The 17,414-nt window shown below is 32.9% G+C and overlaps 1 protein-coding gene across 4 annotated transcripts in view; it reads right to left on the reverse strand.

Annotated features, from left to right (window-relative positions):
• The window catches only part of DGKB (diacylglycerol kinase beta), a 708,921-nt gene that overhangs the window by 295,485 nt on the left and 396,022 nt on the right, over positions 1-17,414 (reverse strand). For all 4 annotated transcript variants that reach the window (XM_047753443.1, XM_047753441.1, XM_047753442.1 and 1 more), the window contains one exon: positions 10,508-10,572. In XM_047753443.1, coding sequence (XP_047609399.1) covers positions 10,508-10,572 — 65 coding nt within the window. The remainder of the gene's footprint in view (positions 1-10,507; positions 10,573-17,414) is intronic.

A 17,414-nucleotide genomic window follows, 5' to 3' on the forward strand; every position in this document is an offset into this window, starting at 1 on the left:
ACAAATGGTACTATTAGTATCAACAGATGATTCCCATTAAACTCTAATCTCTTTTGAAACAATCTGTTTTTATTCATACTGAATCCCCTCTATAAAGGTTTTAGAACACATTTTAATATTCCTGTGCTTGAAAGGTGCTATACATGTCTCCTTCCTTTGAATCTGAGTAAGCTTTTGACCACTTCAATCAAGAAAAGTACAGGGGGAGTTCCCACTGTGGCTCAGTAGTAATGAAACAGACTAGTGTCCATGAGGACGCAGGTCTGATCCCTAGCCTTCCTCAGTGGTTGGGGATCCAGCGTTGCCATGATCTGTGGCAGATCTCCAACCTGTGGTGTAGGGTGGAGACATGGCTCATCTCTGGCATTGTTGTGGCTGTGGTGCAGGCTGGCAGCTGTGGCTTCAACTGGAATCCGAGTCTGGGAACGTCCATATGTCATGAGTGCAGTCTTAAAAAGATAAAAAAAAAAAAAAAAGAAAGAAAGAAAGAAAGAAAGAAAAAGAAAGAAAGAAAGAAAGAAAGAAAGAAAGAAAGAAAGAAAGAAAAAGAAAAGTACAGGGAACGTGAAGCTCTGACTTCCAAAGCTAAGTCAAGAAAATGCTACAGAGCTTTTACCTGTTTTCCTGCAATACTAACCTTTGGAGGCCTGAGCTGCCAAGTCAGAAGTCCAGGCATCCTAGGCCACCACACTCTGAAAAAACTCAGAAGGAGCCATTTTTAAGTACCTGTAATAATTAATTTTATGTGACAATTAGGCCACAGGGTGTTCAAATTAAACAATACTCCTGGGGTTGTTTGTGTGTTTCTGGATGAGATGAGCGTTTGAATTGATGGACTCAATAGATCACCCTTCCCAGTATGGGGAGGCATCATCCTAACTGTTAAGGGACTAACAAGAACAAAAGGCAAAAGAAGGAGGAATCCGCCCCTTTTCCCTGCCTCACTGACTGAAACAGGACATCTCATCTCATCTTCTCTGGCCCTCCAACAGGATTAACATCATCTGCTCCCCTGGTTCTCAGACCTTCGGGAATTACACCACTGCTTTCCTGGGTCTCCAGCTTGCAGAAGGTAGATTCTGGGATTTCTTAGTCACCATAGTCATGTGACTGATAATCATATGCATGTACATATATTTTATATATATATATACACACACATATCTATATGAGTGCTATATACTATATGTATACATATGAAGGATATGTAAACCAGGTCTGTTTCTATGGAGAACACTGATTAGTAAGTGCAACAGATAAGTTCTCAACCAACAACTAGCATCAGCCAAAAGAAATGAGAGTTACCATGCCTCCAGATAACTCCATCTATTGATATCAAATCATTTCCAACCACAGAATCTTCCCAGTTGAAAGCCCAGGCATGATAAAGCAAAGAAAAGCCATCCATGCTTCACCCCACCTGAACTACTGACCCACAGAACTATACATATAATCAAATCACTGTTTTAACATTGCTAAACTCTCAAGTAGTTTGTACTCAGTAACAGTAAACAGAAGAGATTTTGATTGTGGAAGTGAATGGCTGCCAAAACAAAACCAGAAAACATGTGACATTTGCTTTGGAATTAAAGGGTGGGAAGAATCTGGAAGAGACAGAGAGACAATGACAAGTCTTAGGACACTGTTAGTAGGGCTTGAACAATGTAGTAACAACATTATTGGGAAGGGGAAGAAATCGAATTGTTACTCTATGGTGGCAAAAAAAGTTTATTATGAAGCAATACAATAGTAAAGGGAATGTCCTGGCAATTAGCATATTTTTGGTTCCTTATACATGTTTGCCATATAAAAATCTTAAAAAATACAATGTCTTATTTTCTTGCTAAAAGTGGAGGTGGGGAGGGAGAGAATTTTAAAAATTTAAATTAAAAGTTCCCAATAAATTAAGATTTTGTACTACTTTCTAAATCTCCTCAGACATTTACCCATTAAGAACATATTATCTTCAGATTTTAAAGCTAGTACATAGGATTAGGGGTGGCTTAAATAAGATTCCCTACTTTGTGAAAACAATAGTCATATAGAAGTACAGAGTAGAAAACACAAACTTAAAAATGCTGCATATTTGAGATTATCTTTCTTTTCTAAAAAAAATGTAAGTAAGGAAATCTTTTTTTAAAGTAAATTAGCCACTCAAGGTTAAGTGTTTAGAGTTTTAATTATATTCAGTCAGAAAATAATGCTGAACATACCCATATAAGAACATGTATTCCAAAAGGAAAAGCATTAGTAATTAACACTTAGGTGGAGCAAGAAGCAAGAGAGAGCACCTAAATCAGTTCCAATTAGCCATGCCAGGGGGATTACGTTCCAGGTAAAATCACCTTATAATGAGGTGATTAAACTCTTTGGAAACAGTTCGAGACAGATGTACTTTACACTTAATATGTCCTGTAAAGAAGCAGTATGACAAAGGTCCTCAAGCTTCTGTGTCAGTGGTAACTTCCACCAAGAATCAACAAATTTTACTGCTGAAGAATCAAAAACACTTTTATTATACCATTGATGGAGTAAATCCTAAAGCACCTGGATACTACAAATTAGGTATTTATTTAAACTTCTTATCAAATTAACATATGGCACTAACTTTATACTAAAGAATAGAAAAGCTGAACTCTAACCAATTCCAAATGCTAGCCTATAGATAGATCAACTATGAAAATCAAAGGAAAAAAATCTGTTATTATCATTGGTCAGTATTACAAGGTCCTTTCCCAAAGTCAGCAGCCCATTGTCTAATTACATTAGTGGATCCTCTCAGCCCCCAGAGCATACCTGGCTCTTCATGCAGTTTAGAGACTAAACCAGAAAAACAGAAAGTGAGCATAACAAAGAAAACAGGAGCTTCAGAGTTTTCAACACAAAAACATTTGATAAATTGGGGATAGAGATCCTAGAAATAGTAGCTTTAACTGATGGCTAAACTTATCTTTAGTTTTTCCCTCAAAATTGATGATATACTATGGACTACCTGAAATTATATATATGATGTACATATTTATATATAATATATCCATATATATATTTGTTTTCAGCTTATAAAAAGCAAGGAATAATGTAGTGCTTTAACTTGATAACTATTTCCTATAAGTTTCCATTTAGACACCAAATCTATACTAACGAGCAGAAATTGTTAAACTGCCTTCTTAGTGTTTAGCACTCTTCTCTTTAAGAAGATATTCAATATTTTGGATTATTCAGTTGTGCTTTTTGTGGACATGTCTAAATTAACTACTGTCACTTCACAAATCCTTATTTCTTTATTTTGTATCCTAGAAAGTATGTGCATGTGTTTGCATGTTTGTGTGTGTGTATAAAATTTTTGCATAAAACATTTGAAAATTCATGTAAAGCAAAAACATGAATCCTTTGAATAGAAATGCAAAATCAAGGAGGAAATATTTAGAATATTTGCTTGGAGATGGTATTAATAAAATGTATCTTGCAAAGGAAAACTAGAAATAAATGTTTTGTTTTCAGCTATATCAGACAATAAATAAGCAACCCTGATTTCAACATATATCCTTGAGAGCTCATGAGTCACCTTAACTTGGGAGCTCAAGAAATATTTCTCCCTCTGTACTGGTAATGGAGACTCTTTCTCCTATATTCTCTGCAGAACATATAATCATCTAAGATTTCTACATAACCTCAAATTCATTTCCCTCATTTGTCTTACAGAATCAAAAGACTGAGTGTTTAGGTGCATGCCCATTATATAAAAAGAACTCCTTATTAAGTGTCTACAGAGTAAATAATCAACCAGCTCAACAGCAGATAGGAATATTTCATCTTAAACTTCAGGACCTTCATTCACCCTTCTGTTACTCCACTGCAACGTCAAAAATAAAGAAAAAAAGAGAGCAGGATAAGAAATCTGGAAAGAATGAAGAAAAGAGCGAGAGGCAAAGACAGAAGGAGGTTGTTGAACCTCTTCCTTATTTATCCTCCAGTTCTCACTCTATTCCAAAGAGTTATCTTACAAACTTGATTCTGAATAACCTGGATATAAAAGCGAGTGATCTTCTTTAATGATACAAGGAAATAATGAAGAAAGATTCAGGTGACTCACCTCCTGCCCCAATCACTGCGTACACAGATCTAATTTACTTAACCGTACTATTCATATTCCTTTTTTTTTCTTTCTTTTTTTTTTTTTTTTTTTGTCTGTTTGCTATTTCTTTGGGCCACTCCCACAGCATATGGAGGTTCCCAGGCTAGGGGTCGAATCGGAGCTGTAGCCTCCGGCCTAAACCAGAACCACAGCAACGCGGGATCCGAGCCGCGTCTGCAACCTACACCACAGCTCACAGCAACGCCGGATCGTTAACCCACTGAGCAAGGGCAGGGACCGAACCCGCAACCTCATGGTCCCTAGTCGGATTCGTTAACCACTGCGCCACGACGGGAACTCTGTATACTATTCATATTTCTATCTGCTCAGATCATACAAATATTTAAATGAGTTTCAACTCAGAAATGAACCTAAATGAATATAAAAGTACGGTTATTAGTAACTTTTTTCTTTTTTGTCTTTTTAGGGCTGCATCTTCAGCATTTGGAAGTTCCCAGGCTAGGGGTTGAATTGGAGCTGTAGCTGCCAGCCTATACCACAACTCACGGCAACATCAGATCCTTAACCCACTAAGTGAGGCCAGGGATCAAAACCACATCCTCATTGATACTAACTGGGTTGATAACCCTCTGGGAACTTCCTATTAGTAAATTAATTTAAAGGTTTTATATTGGAATACATTGTAGAAAGAATACATACAATTATGAAAAATTTACATAAATAAGAAAATCTGAAACTCAGAAAATACATGTAGTATATATGTACATAAATAAATAAATTTACACATAATTAATGTGTATGTACACACACAAATTTATATATTATCTATTTATCTACACACTATATGACTTAGATGACGGTAATGGTTTAGTCATCTGGAAAAACTGATTTGATAATGTTTAGACAAAAAATTTAGGAAATACTATTTAAAGGATATAACTGAGTAGTCATTCTAAGTGATAATGAACAATGAGTATGTTTCTTCTTTAAAAGCAGACCAAAGTTAGTTAGGTACACAGAAAATAAAGACATTAAAAAAAAATGTTTTAGGTCATAGAATTCTCATAAGTCTGTCCAAAAGGTCCTTGTATAATGCTAACCTTCCTAAGGAATATAGATTTTTTTTCTTTTAGGGCCACACCCATGGCTTATGGAAGTTCCAGGGGTAGGGGTCGAATTGGAGCTGCAGCTGCCAGCCTATGCCACAGTCACAGCAGCACCAGATCTGAGCTGTGTTTGCAACTTATGCTGCAATTTGCAGCAACACTGGACCCTTAACCCACTGAGTGAGGCCAGGGATCGAACCCGCATCCTCATGGATACTAGTTGGGTTCTTAACCCACTGAGTCACAATGGGAACTCCTAATATAAATTTTATTCAAAAATACTAAAAGTGACAAAGATTAAATTTTTAATGTAAGTACTGTCATTTCCCTAGCTGGTACCTAAAAGGTGGTACCATTTATACGTGTTTACATTAAAACATTAAAAGTTTACATTAAAACATAATTTACATTTTTCCACAGAAAAAAAATGCTTCACTGTACAATAATGTTGTCCTGACCAATGGATACAAAAGTGAGATCAAATGCCCTAAACACAATGTCATGCAGAATTTGAACAATGCTTTTAAAGGTTTGAACATTTATTTTATTGAATAAAATAAACACTTAGAGAAACAATTTCTAAGTGGCCTTTAAATCGTAAAAATACTAGGTTATGATATAGCATTTTCCATCACTACTGAAATATCATTTTCAACTTTATATTTTATTTTAAAATTTCGGTTGAAATTTTCTGTCTAGCTATCAATTGACATATGTTTGTTTCAGACTTCTTGTCTGTCTGCTCTGTCCCTACAATACCAACATAGAAAGTAAAAAAAAAAAAAGATTCATAGGTTTTATTTCTCTATTAACTTGGAAATTATAATTTTTCACATATAAAGGACTGTAGAAAAATTTTCAAGTTAAGAAATATAAACAAAGTTTAAAATAAGTAATGCACAGGTATAAAATTGGCTCTTCAAAATCACTATATTTTATTACCTGTTTTGATTAATAAAACATTTGTGTCAGTTATCTCTGGATTGTTATACTTTATGCCAAACTGAATTTTATAGTTTTTAGCTTAATATCACATGATATGCAACTTGCAAAATCACACACATACAGAAAAAGTGAGACAAATCTTTACAGTCTTTGTAAGTTCAACACCATCACCAGATAAATAGTAATAACTGACAGATAATAACGTATTACTAACTTAAGTTGATTATAAAAGTGCTACAACAAATCTATAAGTAAGTTTATGTTATTCATTAGCATGGTATTCATAATGCTCAAAGATTTATATTGAAAAATTTCTGTTTAACACTGCTGTCTGAACGTTTTGAATATTAAATACATGAAGAGTGGAAAAAAGTAAAAGGCATTATTAGCATCTAAAAGAATAGTTCTTCAAAATGAAGACTCATTTTAGGCATACTTCAACTATTTCTGTGTTACCATTTTGGTACTATAAAAAGCATAAACTATAAAAGTTGCAGGGTATTTTGAAAACAAATATACACTCAATATTAAATAATGAATAAATTTACCAAATACCTATCTAGTGTTCGTTATGTTCCATGCACTGTGTAGATACTAATGTCCCAGAGAGAAAGAGTCTCATTACATACAGTTAGAAAAAAAATCAAGAATCATTCCACAGAATGAGTGAGATCTTAAACGTATATGCAAATTTTCTAAATTCATGTATACTATTAATTTCTCGAGTAATTTATAGAGCATAAATTCTTTTCAAATTTAAGTTTCAGTCATAGAGTAATACCACATTAACAGTCTTTAATACCACCTTTTCATTTTGTTTCTTCTCGTCACACATTTGGAAGGCAAGGCCCTCTGTCATGTATCATATCCAGATTCTGAGGGAAACTGCCTTATTTTAAATTTACATAACAATTTTGGTTTTCTATTTGTAGATACCTTCATAAAAAAACAGAAAGTTTGACGGAAATTAGGCACACACCTCTTAAAATGATCTTTGTCTCCCTTAGGGAAATAGAGAACAAATACTTTTAAATAATTAATGCGACTTAATGAAATAGTATCTTTTTTTTTTTTCTTTTTAGGGCCACACCTGCCCTAAACACAGAAATTCCCAGGCTAGGGGTCGAATTATGAGCTGTATCCTCTGGCCTACACCACAGCCACAGCAATATGGGATCCAAGCTGGTCTGTGACCTACACCGCGGCTCATGGGAATGCCAGATCCTTAACCCACCGAGCAAGGCCAGGGGTTGAAGCCACATCCTCATGGATACTAGTTGGGTTCATTACTGCTGAGCCACAATGAGAACTCCGAAATAGTACCCTTGTAGAGTACTGCCAGCCTTCAGGGTTTTCTAGCAAATGTATTAAGTGCTGTGTGTTAAGAATCTGAATTGGCTCTTTTAAAAAAGCTAAGACTACAATATTAAGAAATCTTTGTAAACTCTCAATACTTTTTCTATAGTTAGTTAAATTTTGAAGAGTTACCTAAAAGCCCCTGTCAATGCTGCACAGTTTTACACAGGAAATTTATTCTATATTTTATCCAAAATCATTATAAGTTCATAATTATATTATTAATAGATGCATATTTTAGTGTATTTACATATAATTGTTAATACCATTTTTAAAAAGCAAGAACTTAAAATGTTTTTTCTAAATAAAACCCAGAAAGGTGTAATACATTTGAATTATAAGTATAAATATGACTGTAAATAATCGTCAAGTTATGTAAATATTCTAAACACCAATATTATGTAGGAAATGGTTTTAAATAGCATAAATATTTTCAGAATTTTTTCAGATTAAAAAGACATTTAATTAAATTAATTTTGACTACAGACTACCTTAAAGTTTAGAAAGTTGAACAGCATATATTTCCTTCTAACAGTTAACTTAGATTTACAGAGAAATTTGGAAAAGAATATGATATAAACCTCTCAACTAGCACTCCCTTAAGTACCACCGGAAAAATCATTATCATTCCCAGTTCTTTCAATTTCTGTCATAAGAAGCATAGAGAGAACTATATATTTTGGTAATTAATTTCCTTAAGATAATGTTAGAAACATCATGTTCTTTAAAATATAAATGAATTTCAAGGTGAGCATGCTAGGAGATTATATTAATGGCATATGATTTATTGTGACAAAAGATCTGATCTGAAACACCATTATTAGGAGTACTTAAAAAAGCCCATTTGCAAATTCTTGAAAATATGAAAGTGCTATAGCTGAATCTGTCTCAATCATGAAATGTGGAAATCTGTCCTTGTAAGTATGAGATTACTTGTGCACAATATCTAGCAGGTCTTTTTCATAGAAATTTATCATAAAATGTTCATATTCTGAATATGTTGCATTATAGTTTAGAGAATTGTCTAAATGCTTGTAACTCTAAGTGAAGACAATCTGCAAAATCGTAGACTGAAATACATATGGATAATTAACTGGGTAATATCTATAATTTTAGGGCTGTTACTTTAAAAAATAGTTGGCAATAACACACTGAGCATCCACTGATAGATCTTGCATTCTCTGAACTCACAACAGAAACATGTGACCTAGTCAATACACAAAGTCTTTTCCATGTTGTTACTGTTCCAAATGAAACATTCCCTTTAAACTATAATAGCAAGATTTATCTGTGACTGAAATGTAAAAATAAGTTTCAATAAGAAGTACTCTTACATCTTATAAACACACTGGAGTTTACAAGCATAGTGAAGTAAATGGCATCTAACCACATATTGGGCAATGAGGAATGTCCTAAATTGGTACTACAATCGATAACAAAAACCTAAATAGACATATATGAATAAGAGAAGTCTTTACTATTAAAAAGAATTAAAATTATTCTGGAGAACAGAATTCATTAGCCTCTCACATTTGAGGGATCATCATAAAGATCAGCATTCTTACATATAGTCTGTCAATTTGAGTGTAACCTAAACATACTGACATACCACTCTAAAACTTAAAGTTTTTATTTCTCACTCCCCACTCCCCAATCTCTCTGTTCCACTGGTTTTCTCCCCTCCCACCCTTTCCCCTCTCTCTCCCACCTCCTCTGTGCTCAATAAGTTTGGGACAAAACTTTCCCCCCATTAAACACTTCCCCCTGTGTACTTCCTAATGCCTTTAATGAGCTTTTAAATTGTAAAACTCCTGAAAGGGTACACGGGAAGCAACATTTTTCAAATAACATCTTTTTTTCTGCTTGAAACTTATTTTAACCTAAAACATGTAAAGAGATTAACATAATGAAAAATCAGTTATTACCTCACTAATTGTTAAACTATTTAATACAATTATTCTTGTATAAAGAGAACACTAAAATCTATAGTTAAGAAAAATCTAAAACGGTTTTTAACAGCATTTATTTACTATGAAACTACATGGAAGAAAATTATGTCAATCCACTACTGCATGACAAAACTGAAATAAATGTAAGAATTTGTAGGAGCAATTATAAGTGTTCTGTAACATTATGGCACAATGGTCGATCCAGCCAAATTCAAAGACTACTGGCCTTTCGCTTTGAACATTAATATAAAAATCACTTAAATATCTGTATATAAATGCTGATTATGATTTCATAACTTTGTGAAATGAACAGAGTAAAAATGAGTTCAAATGAAGCAAAAGATGATTCACTTTTTCTGCCTCATTTTTCCTGAAGAGTGGGGTGAAGACAGCCATATTTCCCTCTAGAAATGGGGAAGATAATATAGTCAAAGCTTTCTCTATTTCCTTGAATATGAGAAAAAGTCAATGCCTATATTTTGGAAGAAATAATGTCTGCATATTGTTATAGTGGCAAAAGTACTTTGGTCAATGCTTTTTACCTTGAAGAAAAAACTCTTTAAAAGTAGTTTTTGTCCATATTGACATTTTCTTTTTTTTGGTTTACTTTGCATTTAGCTGAGACCAACAATATAGGACTGATAGTACAAAGATTCAAGTCGTTATATGTTACTTATGCAATGCACAGTTACTCAGAATGATCAAATAATCAGAGCCTCATATTTTCCTGTAGGATTAGGATGATCACCCCTCATATACTTAGCCATGGAAAGACTTGCAGTACATCTTAATAAAATGCTATTTTCACCTTACACACGAAATCTTTCTTCTTGGCACCTAAGAATGGGCTAGAGATAACAACATTGGACTCCCCATTATAACCTCATGAAAACTAGTAAGAAAAATTATTATTTTACATTTCTGTCAATACTTACACACACACTAAACCCTATTCAGTCATTACATGCAAAATGCTTTCTACCATATTGTGATCCCTTTTATGACACAGGTCATCAACAGCAAACACAATTATAATATGTCATTTGTTACCTTACCTACTGTTGAATTTTTCTGGGTGTTTTTCTCTCATGATGTGGAATCTGTGTGCAATAGAAGCATCCTAAGGAGAGAAAGAGAAATGAAAAACAAGACAGTTTATAATCTTATTATCATGTGGAAATAATGATTAAAAGAGAAAAAAATAATAATATTCTAAATTAAATTTTCCCATGAATTACATTGCCAAGAAGATGTTCTGAAATTAGGCAAAAATGTGTAATCAACACAAATTCTGTGGATTTTAGACTACAGACTGAAAAAGTGTGATTCAGTTACTGTTGCTTATTTTTCATATTTAATTCCAGGAATGGATTTCTAACAAATGCATATATCTCCTTTAATAACTGGTTTTGGCCTCATGCTTAAAATAGGTTTAAGGCAGTTCATATGAACAAAGATGTCAAAAGTAGTTGAAAATATTGTTATACGAAAGCTAAAAGGATGGCATAAGTGAGAAATGATTGGGTAGAGAAGCTCCAAGTTCTTTGAGATTAATTAGGGGTAAAAAGATAGTGTGAGGGTGCATATCTAGTAAAGGTAAGTATAATACATGATTTTAAGGTTTGCAAAGAATATGTTGGATATGTAATAATTAACTCTTCATTCCATCAGCTACTTTCTGGCTTAACAAAGAAAAGGAACAAAGAGAAACATTTATTTTTGGAAAATTGGTAACAAGTGTAACTAAGCTCTGAGACCCCAAATGCATCAGTTCTGCTCTTTAATGGATGTTTCTTCCTTTTAGGAAATTCAGTTTCTAAGAGAATCACACAATGTGTGAGATTGGTAGAATACTGTGATTCAAGTTTTTCAAGCAGAGACTGTTCTTGCTGACTTTTAAAAGTTGTCCCCGAAATTCCAAGCAAAGAGATATTTTCCCATTCTTCATCTTACACATGATTAATCACCCCAATGAGAAACTAATATATTTACCAGTCACCTCAATAGAAATAGAGCTATTGTTGCAATTAACTATTAATTTTGTTTCAAAGTGAGAATAAAAGAAAGAGAAAAACCAAATACAAAAGAAATAAAGAAGTTGTGTATTTGAGAGAATACTGAAAACACTAATCAAGGATTAAAAGTCTAATGAATGAAATGAAAAGGCTAATGGGCTTACTCATGCATAACAAAGCATGAGGCACAAGAGAGGGACCAAAGCCCGCTGCAGATGGCAGAGCTGCCTTTCCCTGCAAGATAGAGCTATGACAGAAATATAAGTTTTCTGTACATTTTCTCCTCTAAACAGTGTTGAATAATTGAATTAATCCACAGTATAAAGGACACAAGGTACAGACAGGTGTGTACTGAAACAGTTATAAAATTAAAAACTTATAAAAATTCTATGGTGGGATATTCTAGGACGTAACTTTGTTACATATGTTTGGTCAATTTCCTAGTTTGCTAAGAATATCAAGATGCTCATTTTTATTGGTCCAAATGCTCTCACACCCAGTCACAGAGTTTCTTCCTTTTTAAAGAATTCTCACTAACAAGCATTAAATATACTTTCGTCAGAATGTGAAGCTGCAGTATGAAATAACAGAAAGTTGGGCTATTTATGGTATATTATGCAGCATAGCATTTTTGTCAATTAATTTTTAAAAAATCATTTATTTTGACTTTAATCTGATTCAAACTCAATTTGGAATACCTTATAATTAAATGCATACATCCAACAGATCAGTTAAATGAAAGCAAAGAAATATGAATCAAGCACTAAGAATGAATGATCAATATTAGTTATCCACAGGGAGACTACCATTGAATTTACCTCTGCTTGAATTATTTGCTTCCGCTAAGGTATAGGATGAAACTTTTAAAAGTAGACTGTGTACTATAATTTGCATTTTACAAGCATATATTTTTGCAATAACAGGTCTCTTCCTTTCCAAAGCAACATAAATAAGACAAAGTGAAGGAGAGGGGAAAGGAGAAGAGGTAGGAGGAAAGAGAGAGGGAATATCAAAAAAACGACTTAAGTAGACTGGACTGTAACCGAGTAATTTCTTAGAAATATAGAACACCAACAAGCCAGTGGTAAACTTAATCTTAGCTCCTCATCCATCTCCAAGATACTCAGGCAACGGATCATGTAGCAAGGAGAGGGGAAAATGATAAACTATTGAGGAACACTGGCATGCCTTTTCCTTTTGTTGAATGGGTTCCATGACAAAGAGGGAGCTGGCATTGCTGACTAAAGGATGGATCCGGAACAATGACAGCAGGTGTTCATTTGGATGAAAATTCAGACCAAATTCCCATGGGACCTCGTCCCTTTGGCGTAACCCCAAGAGGTTTGAAAGAGAACTGCCAATCCCTGCAAATTTATCCAGCAGCCATATTTCAGGGACACTTAAGTTTCTTTATAAAGAAACCAACTAAGAAAAAGCTAAAATAATGTTAGTTTTTTACACAAATGTTGCCCTTCTGGTCTCCCTGTATTGCAGTTTTTAGGGATCAGAAATTAAATTTGGCACCAGTTCCACACCCAAAAATGGACAAACTTTGAATTCAGACTTTCACTTCTAAGACTTGTGACTTTGAGCAAATCATTTACCATGAGTCACAGCTTCCTTATCTTTAAAAGAGAATATCAATACCCCTTTATAGTACTGTGGTGGTGATTTTTTGAGATTATTCTGTATGACAATTGCAATAGTGTCCTCTACAGCTGAAGTGTTCAAATATTCCTTCTCCATACCAGAATATTACTGAAAATAATCAGGTTCTAAAATATAGTCTAATTGCATAATTTTGAAAGATTTATTTGCTGACTCTCAATTTGGTTATATTATTTTCTGAATTTATAAAATACTTTCAAGTTAATTAAAAAAAAATCAAACCTAGAAGCATCTGCACAGCAAAGGAAACCATAAAAATAATGAAAAGAAACCAATAGAAATGGAGAAAATAGTAGGCACATAAAAAGATGCCCAATATCACTAATCATTAGAGAAATACAAATCAAAACTACAATGAGGTAACACCTCACACTGGTCAGAACGGCCACCATTAGTAAGTTTACAAATAGCAAATGCTGGTAAGAGTGTGGCGAAAAGGAAACCCTCCTATACTGTTGGTAGGAATATAAATTGGTACAACCACTATGGAAAAAAGTATGGAGGTTCCTCAGAAAATTAAATAGAGAACTACCATATGATCCAGAAATCAATCCTGGGCATATATCCAGACAAACCTGAAATTCAAAAAGATACATGCAACCTTATGTCCACAGCAGCACTATCCACAATAGCCAAGACATGGAAACAACTTAAATGTCTATTGACAGATGAAAAAATATAATCAGATCTCAGAAACAAAAATGCAAGTTCATTAAAATAAAACAAACTTAAATCTCATTACGTTGATTTTTCAAAGACGTCTGTATAGTAATTTATATATGTATATACATACATATATAGGTGTATATGCATATATCAGAGAATCAGCTCCTAAAAATATCTGTCCTTAATGCTCTGATCTGGTATTTTTCCAGATTGACTGTTTACTTTTCCTGCAAGGGCTTATTTTTTTTTAATAAAGTTACCCCAAATCCCCGAAGTTGCATTTTAAGTTATTAATTTGAAAAACTTATTTTCTATTAATCATAACATTTTAAATTAAGAAAATATAAGTGCTGAGATACCTGAGGCTATATACAGTGATTTTTACCAAGAGGAAGACATTATCAATACTAACCTTGGTTTTGAAGTGTAAAATATATTTGCCCAAGTATTTTCATAGGTACTATATATACATATATATATATATATACATATATATATATATATACATATATATATATATTTTGTCTTTTTGCTACTTCTTGGGCCACTCCTGTGGCATATGGAGGTTCCCAGGCTAGGGGTCAAATTGGAGCTGTAGCCGCTGGCCTACGCCAGAGCCACAGCAACGCGGGATCCGAGCCGTGTCTGCAACCTACACCACAGCTCCCGGCAACAACGGATCCTTAAGCCACTGACTGAGCAAGGGCAGGGACCGAACCCGCAACCTCATGGTTCCTAGTCGGATTCGTTAACCACTGCGTCATGACGGGAACTCCATCACAGGTACTATATTTTTTAATCCATTTAAAGAAACTTTCTCTAACAAATATTTTTACTTGTCAAATAATTTGTTTTTATTTTTGAAAGTGTTATTATTATTATACCAAATTAATAATTTTCTCAATTTCTTTCCATTCAGGACACAATTTAAATCTAGCCAATTACAAATAAGTATTAACAAGAGTTATTCCAAATTGCAATTATCCTAGAAAAATTGGGAGTCTGGGATTAACATATACACACTTCTATATATAAAATAGAAAGCCAACAAGGACATATTACATAGCACAGGGAAATCTACTCAATGTTTTGTATTATCTTATGCAGGAAAACAATCTGAAAAAAGATACATATATATGTATAACTGAATCACTTTGCTGTACACCTGAAACTGACACAATATTGTACATGAACTTTTACTTCAATTACAAAAAATAGATTTAACATTGTAAATCAACTACAAGAGAAAAAATAAAAATCTTAAATAAATAAATCAGAAAAAAAATTGAAAATTACAAATTCCTAAACTTAAAGGTGATAACTCTAACTCTTGCTTCTACATATTGCTAACGTAGCATTACTCATGTTGAACTATAGGTATTACGGGAAATGTGCTATATCCAGGGTACTAGAAGCTCCAAAGGGATGTTTCAGTCGCCAAAGGTGCTCATATCTATCATTGTAATCACCCTACACCCTGCCCAATCACAAATGTACTTAAATATTTTCTTGAGTAAATGATCCTTAGATGCTTTGTGAGCCCTCATCAGTACAAATTCTAAATTCTTTTGGCAACTTTAAGTTGTGGTCTGTATTATACATATTTCCTTGTGTTTGTTGTATGTTTTGGCCTTCATGATTTGATATTTTAAACTGTAATATTTGAATCATTTTATATTATTTTGGTTCAAGAGTTAAACAGAAATCTTGTCTAATTTTTGCCAAAATACCTAATATCTATATTAATAGAAATTTTCAATAATTTACTTTTCCCTCACTTGAAAGATACAATTTATTATATAATAAATTTCCATCTCTATATCTGTTACTCTGAACCAGTATACCAAACTATTTTAGTTACTGTAGTTTTGTAATAAATTTACATATCTGGTTGGGCAAGAGTCACATTCCTCATTTATTTTATTTTTAAAAAAAATTTGGTTATATAAAAAGTCTGTATTTTCAGATAAAATTTGATATCATTTTGATTCAAAATACCTTGCTATGAATATAATCCTAAATCTTTGGTAATGCAATGGGATCTGATTGAACAGATAAATTGTGGGAAAACTGGAATATTTTATAATATCAGGTCCTATCTTTTTAAAAGATATAATTTCCTACTTACTATGTTTTCTCATATGATTCTTAGTAGGTCCAAGTTTTTCATATTAAATCCAATGTATTTATGTATTTATTTTTATCAATTTCCAGGATAATTTATCTTATTTTTGCATTTACTGTAATATACCCCTTTCTTATTTTATCTTTTTAATTGCTTATGTCTTATATAGGAAAAATTTTGATTACTTATTATTAATCTTTTAAATAGCCACCTTACAATACTGTTATTTTATATCAGTTCCTTTCAATCAATTATTTTTTTAAAATGGCTGCACCCATAATATATGGAAGTTTCCAGGCCAGGGACTGAATCCCAGCTATAGCTGCAACCTACTCCACAGCTGCAGCAATACCAGATCCTTAACCCACCAGGCTACAGCAGGAATTCCCTCAATTACTTCATTTTTCTTGGAATATAGTCCTATCATTTATACATAATTATATGTGCTCTGCCTCCTTTTAAATATTTCTATATCTAAATCCTTTTTTCTTATCTAATTGCTTTATATAATATATCCAGAATAATACCAAATAGAAATGCTGGTATTCTTTTTGCATATTTAATTTATTAAATGTATGTAGTAGATTATTGCTACTCAGAATGTTACCTTTCCTTTTGGTAATTAATTTTTTATCATTTTTGGAAATGATTCATCCAGTTATATTTTATTATGAGTTTGTCTTCCTTTCTTGAAATATTTTTCTATACCAATTAACATCTTATACATGGCACGTTAACAAAATATGATATGCTATGTATTTTTCTTTTATACTTTTTAAAGATTATCTTTTAAGTTTTGTGTAAGGTTATTTTTTGAATTTCAGGAATTTTTTTCTGAAATTCAAAAAACTCTAACCATTCCTAAGCATTTTATTAAACTGAAATTCCAAGATTGCCATTTTAGTCCAAAACGCCAAAGCTATTTAAAATTGTCTTTGACAAACATTACTGGGATTTAAATATTTTATTTTTCATCTCCTATAAATAAAAAAAATCTGTTAAAATTCTAAGCTATTTTGACAAGAGTGAAAGAAAAAGTACAAATATATAGCTTAAGCTTAAATTCCAAAACAGAAACCCATGTCTCAAATTATGCAGTAAATGAGAACATTTTACTTAAATATTAACAATCGTATTGAAAATTCCTATTGTTTACATGTGTTTCATACAAAAGAGCTCATGAAACCAGGCAGACTAGCTCAGGTTACTGGAAAAAAGCTTTGACCTCAGAGAACCTAGAGAGACATGCCAAGAAGAGAATTTAAAACATAAATCCTGCTTTTGGCCTTGTTCACACACAACACACAGGATTCGCATTGCCAGGAAACTTCCAGAACAGTTCACTTTAACCTTAAATTCTATGGACAAAATTGTGGAAAGAATAAACTTACTATATACCTATTATTATCACAACTATATGATTTCTATGAGCAAAATGCTCCCTTAAATATAATTTTGCTCCACTTAGCAAATTCCTGACTGGTTTTT

Source organism: Phacochoerus africanus, chromosome 11 (assembly GCF_016906955.1).
Source record: "Phacochoerus africanus isolate WHEZ1 chromosome 11, ROS_Pafr_v1, whole genome shotgun sequence".
Lineage (NCBI taxonomy): Eukaryota > Metazoa > Chordata > Mammalia > Artiodactyla > Suidae > Phacochoerus > Phacochoerus africanus.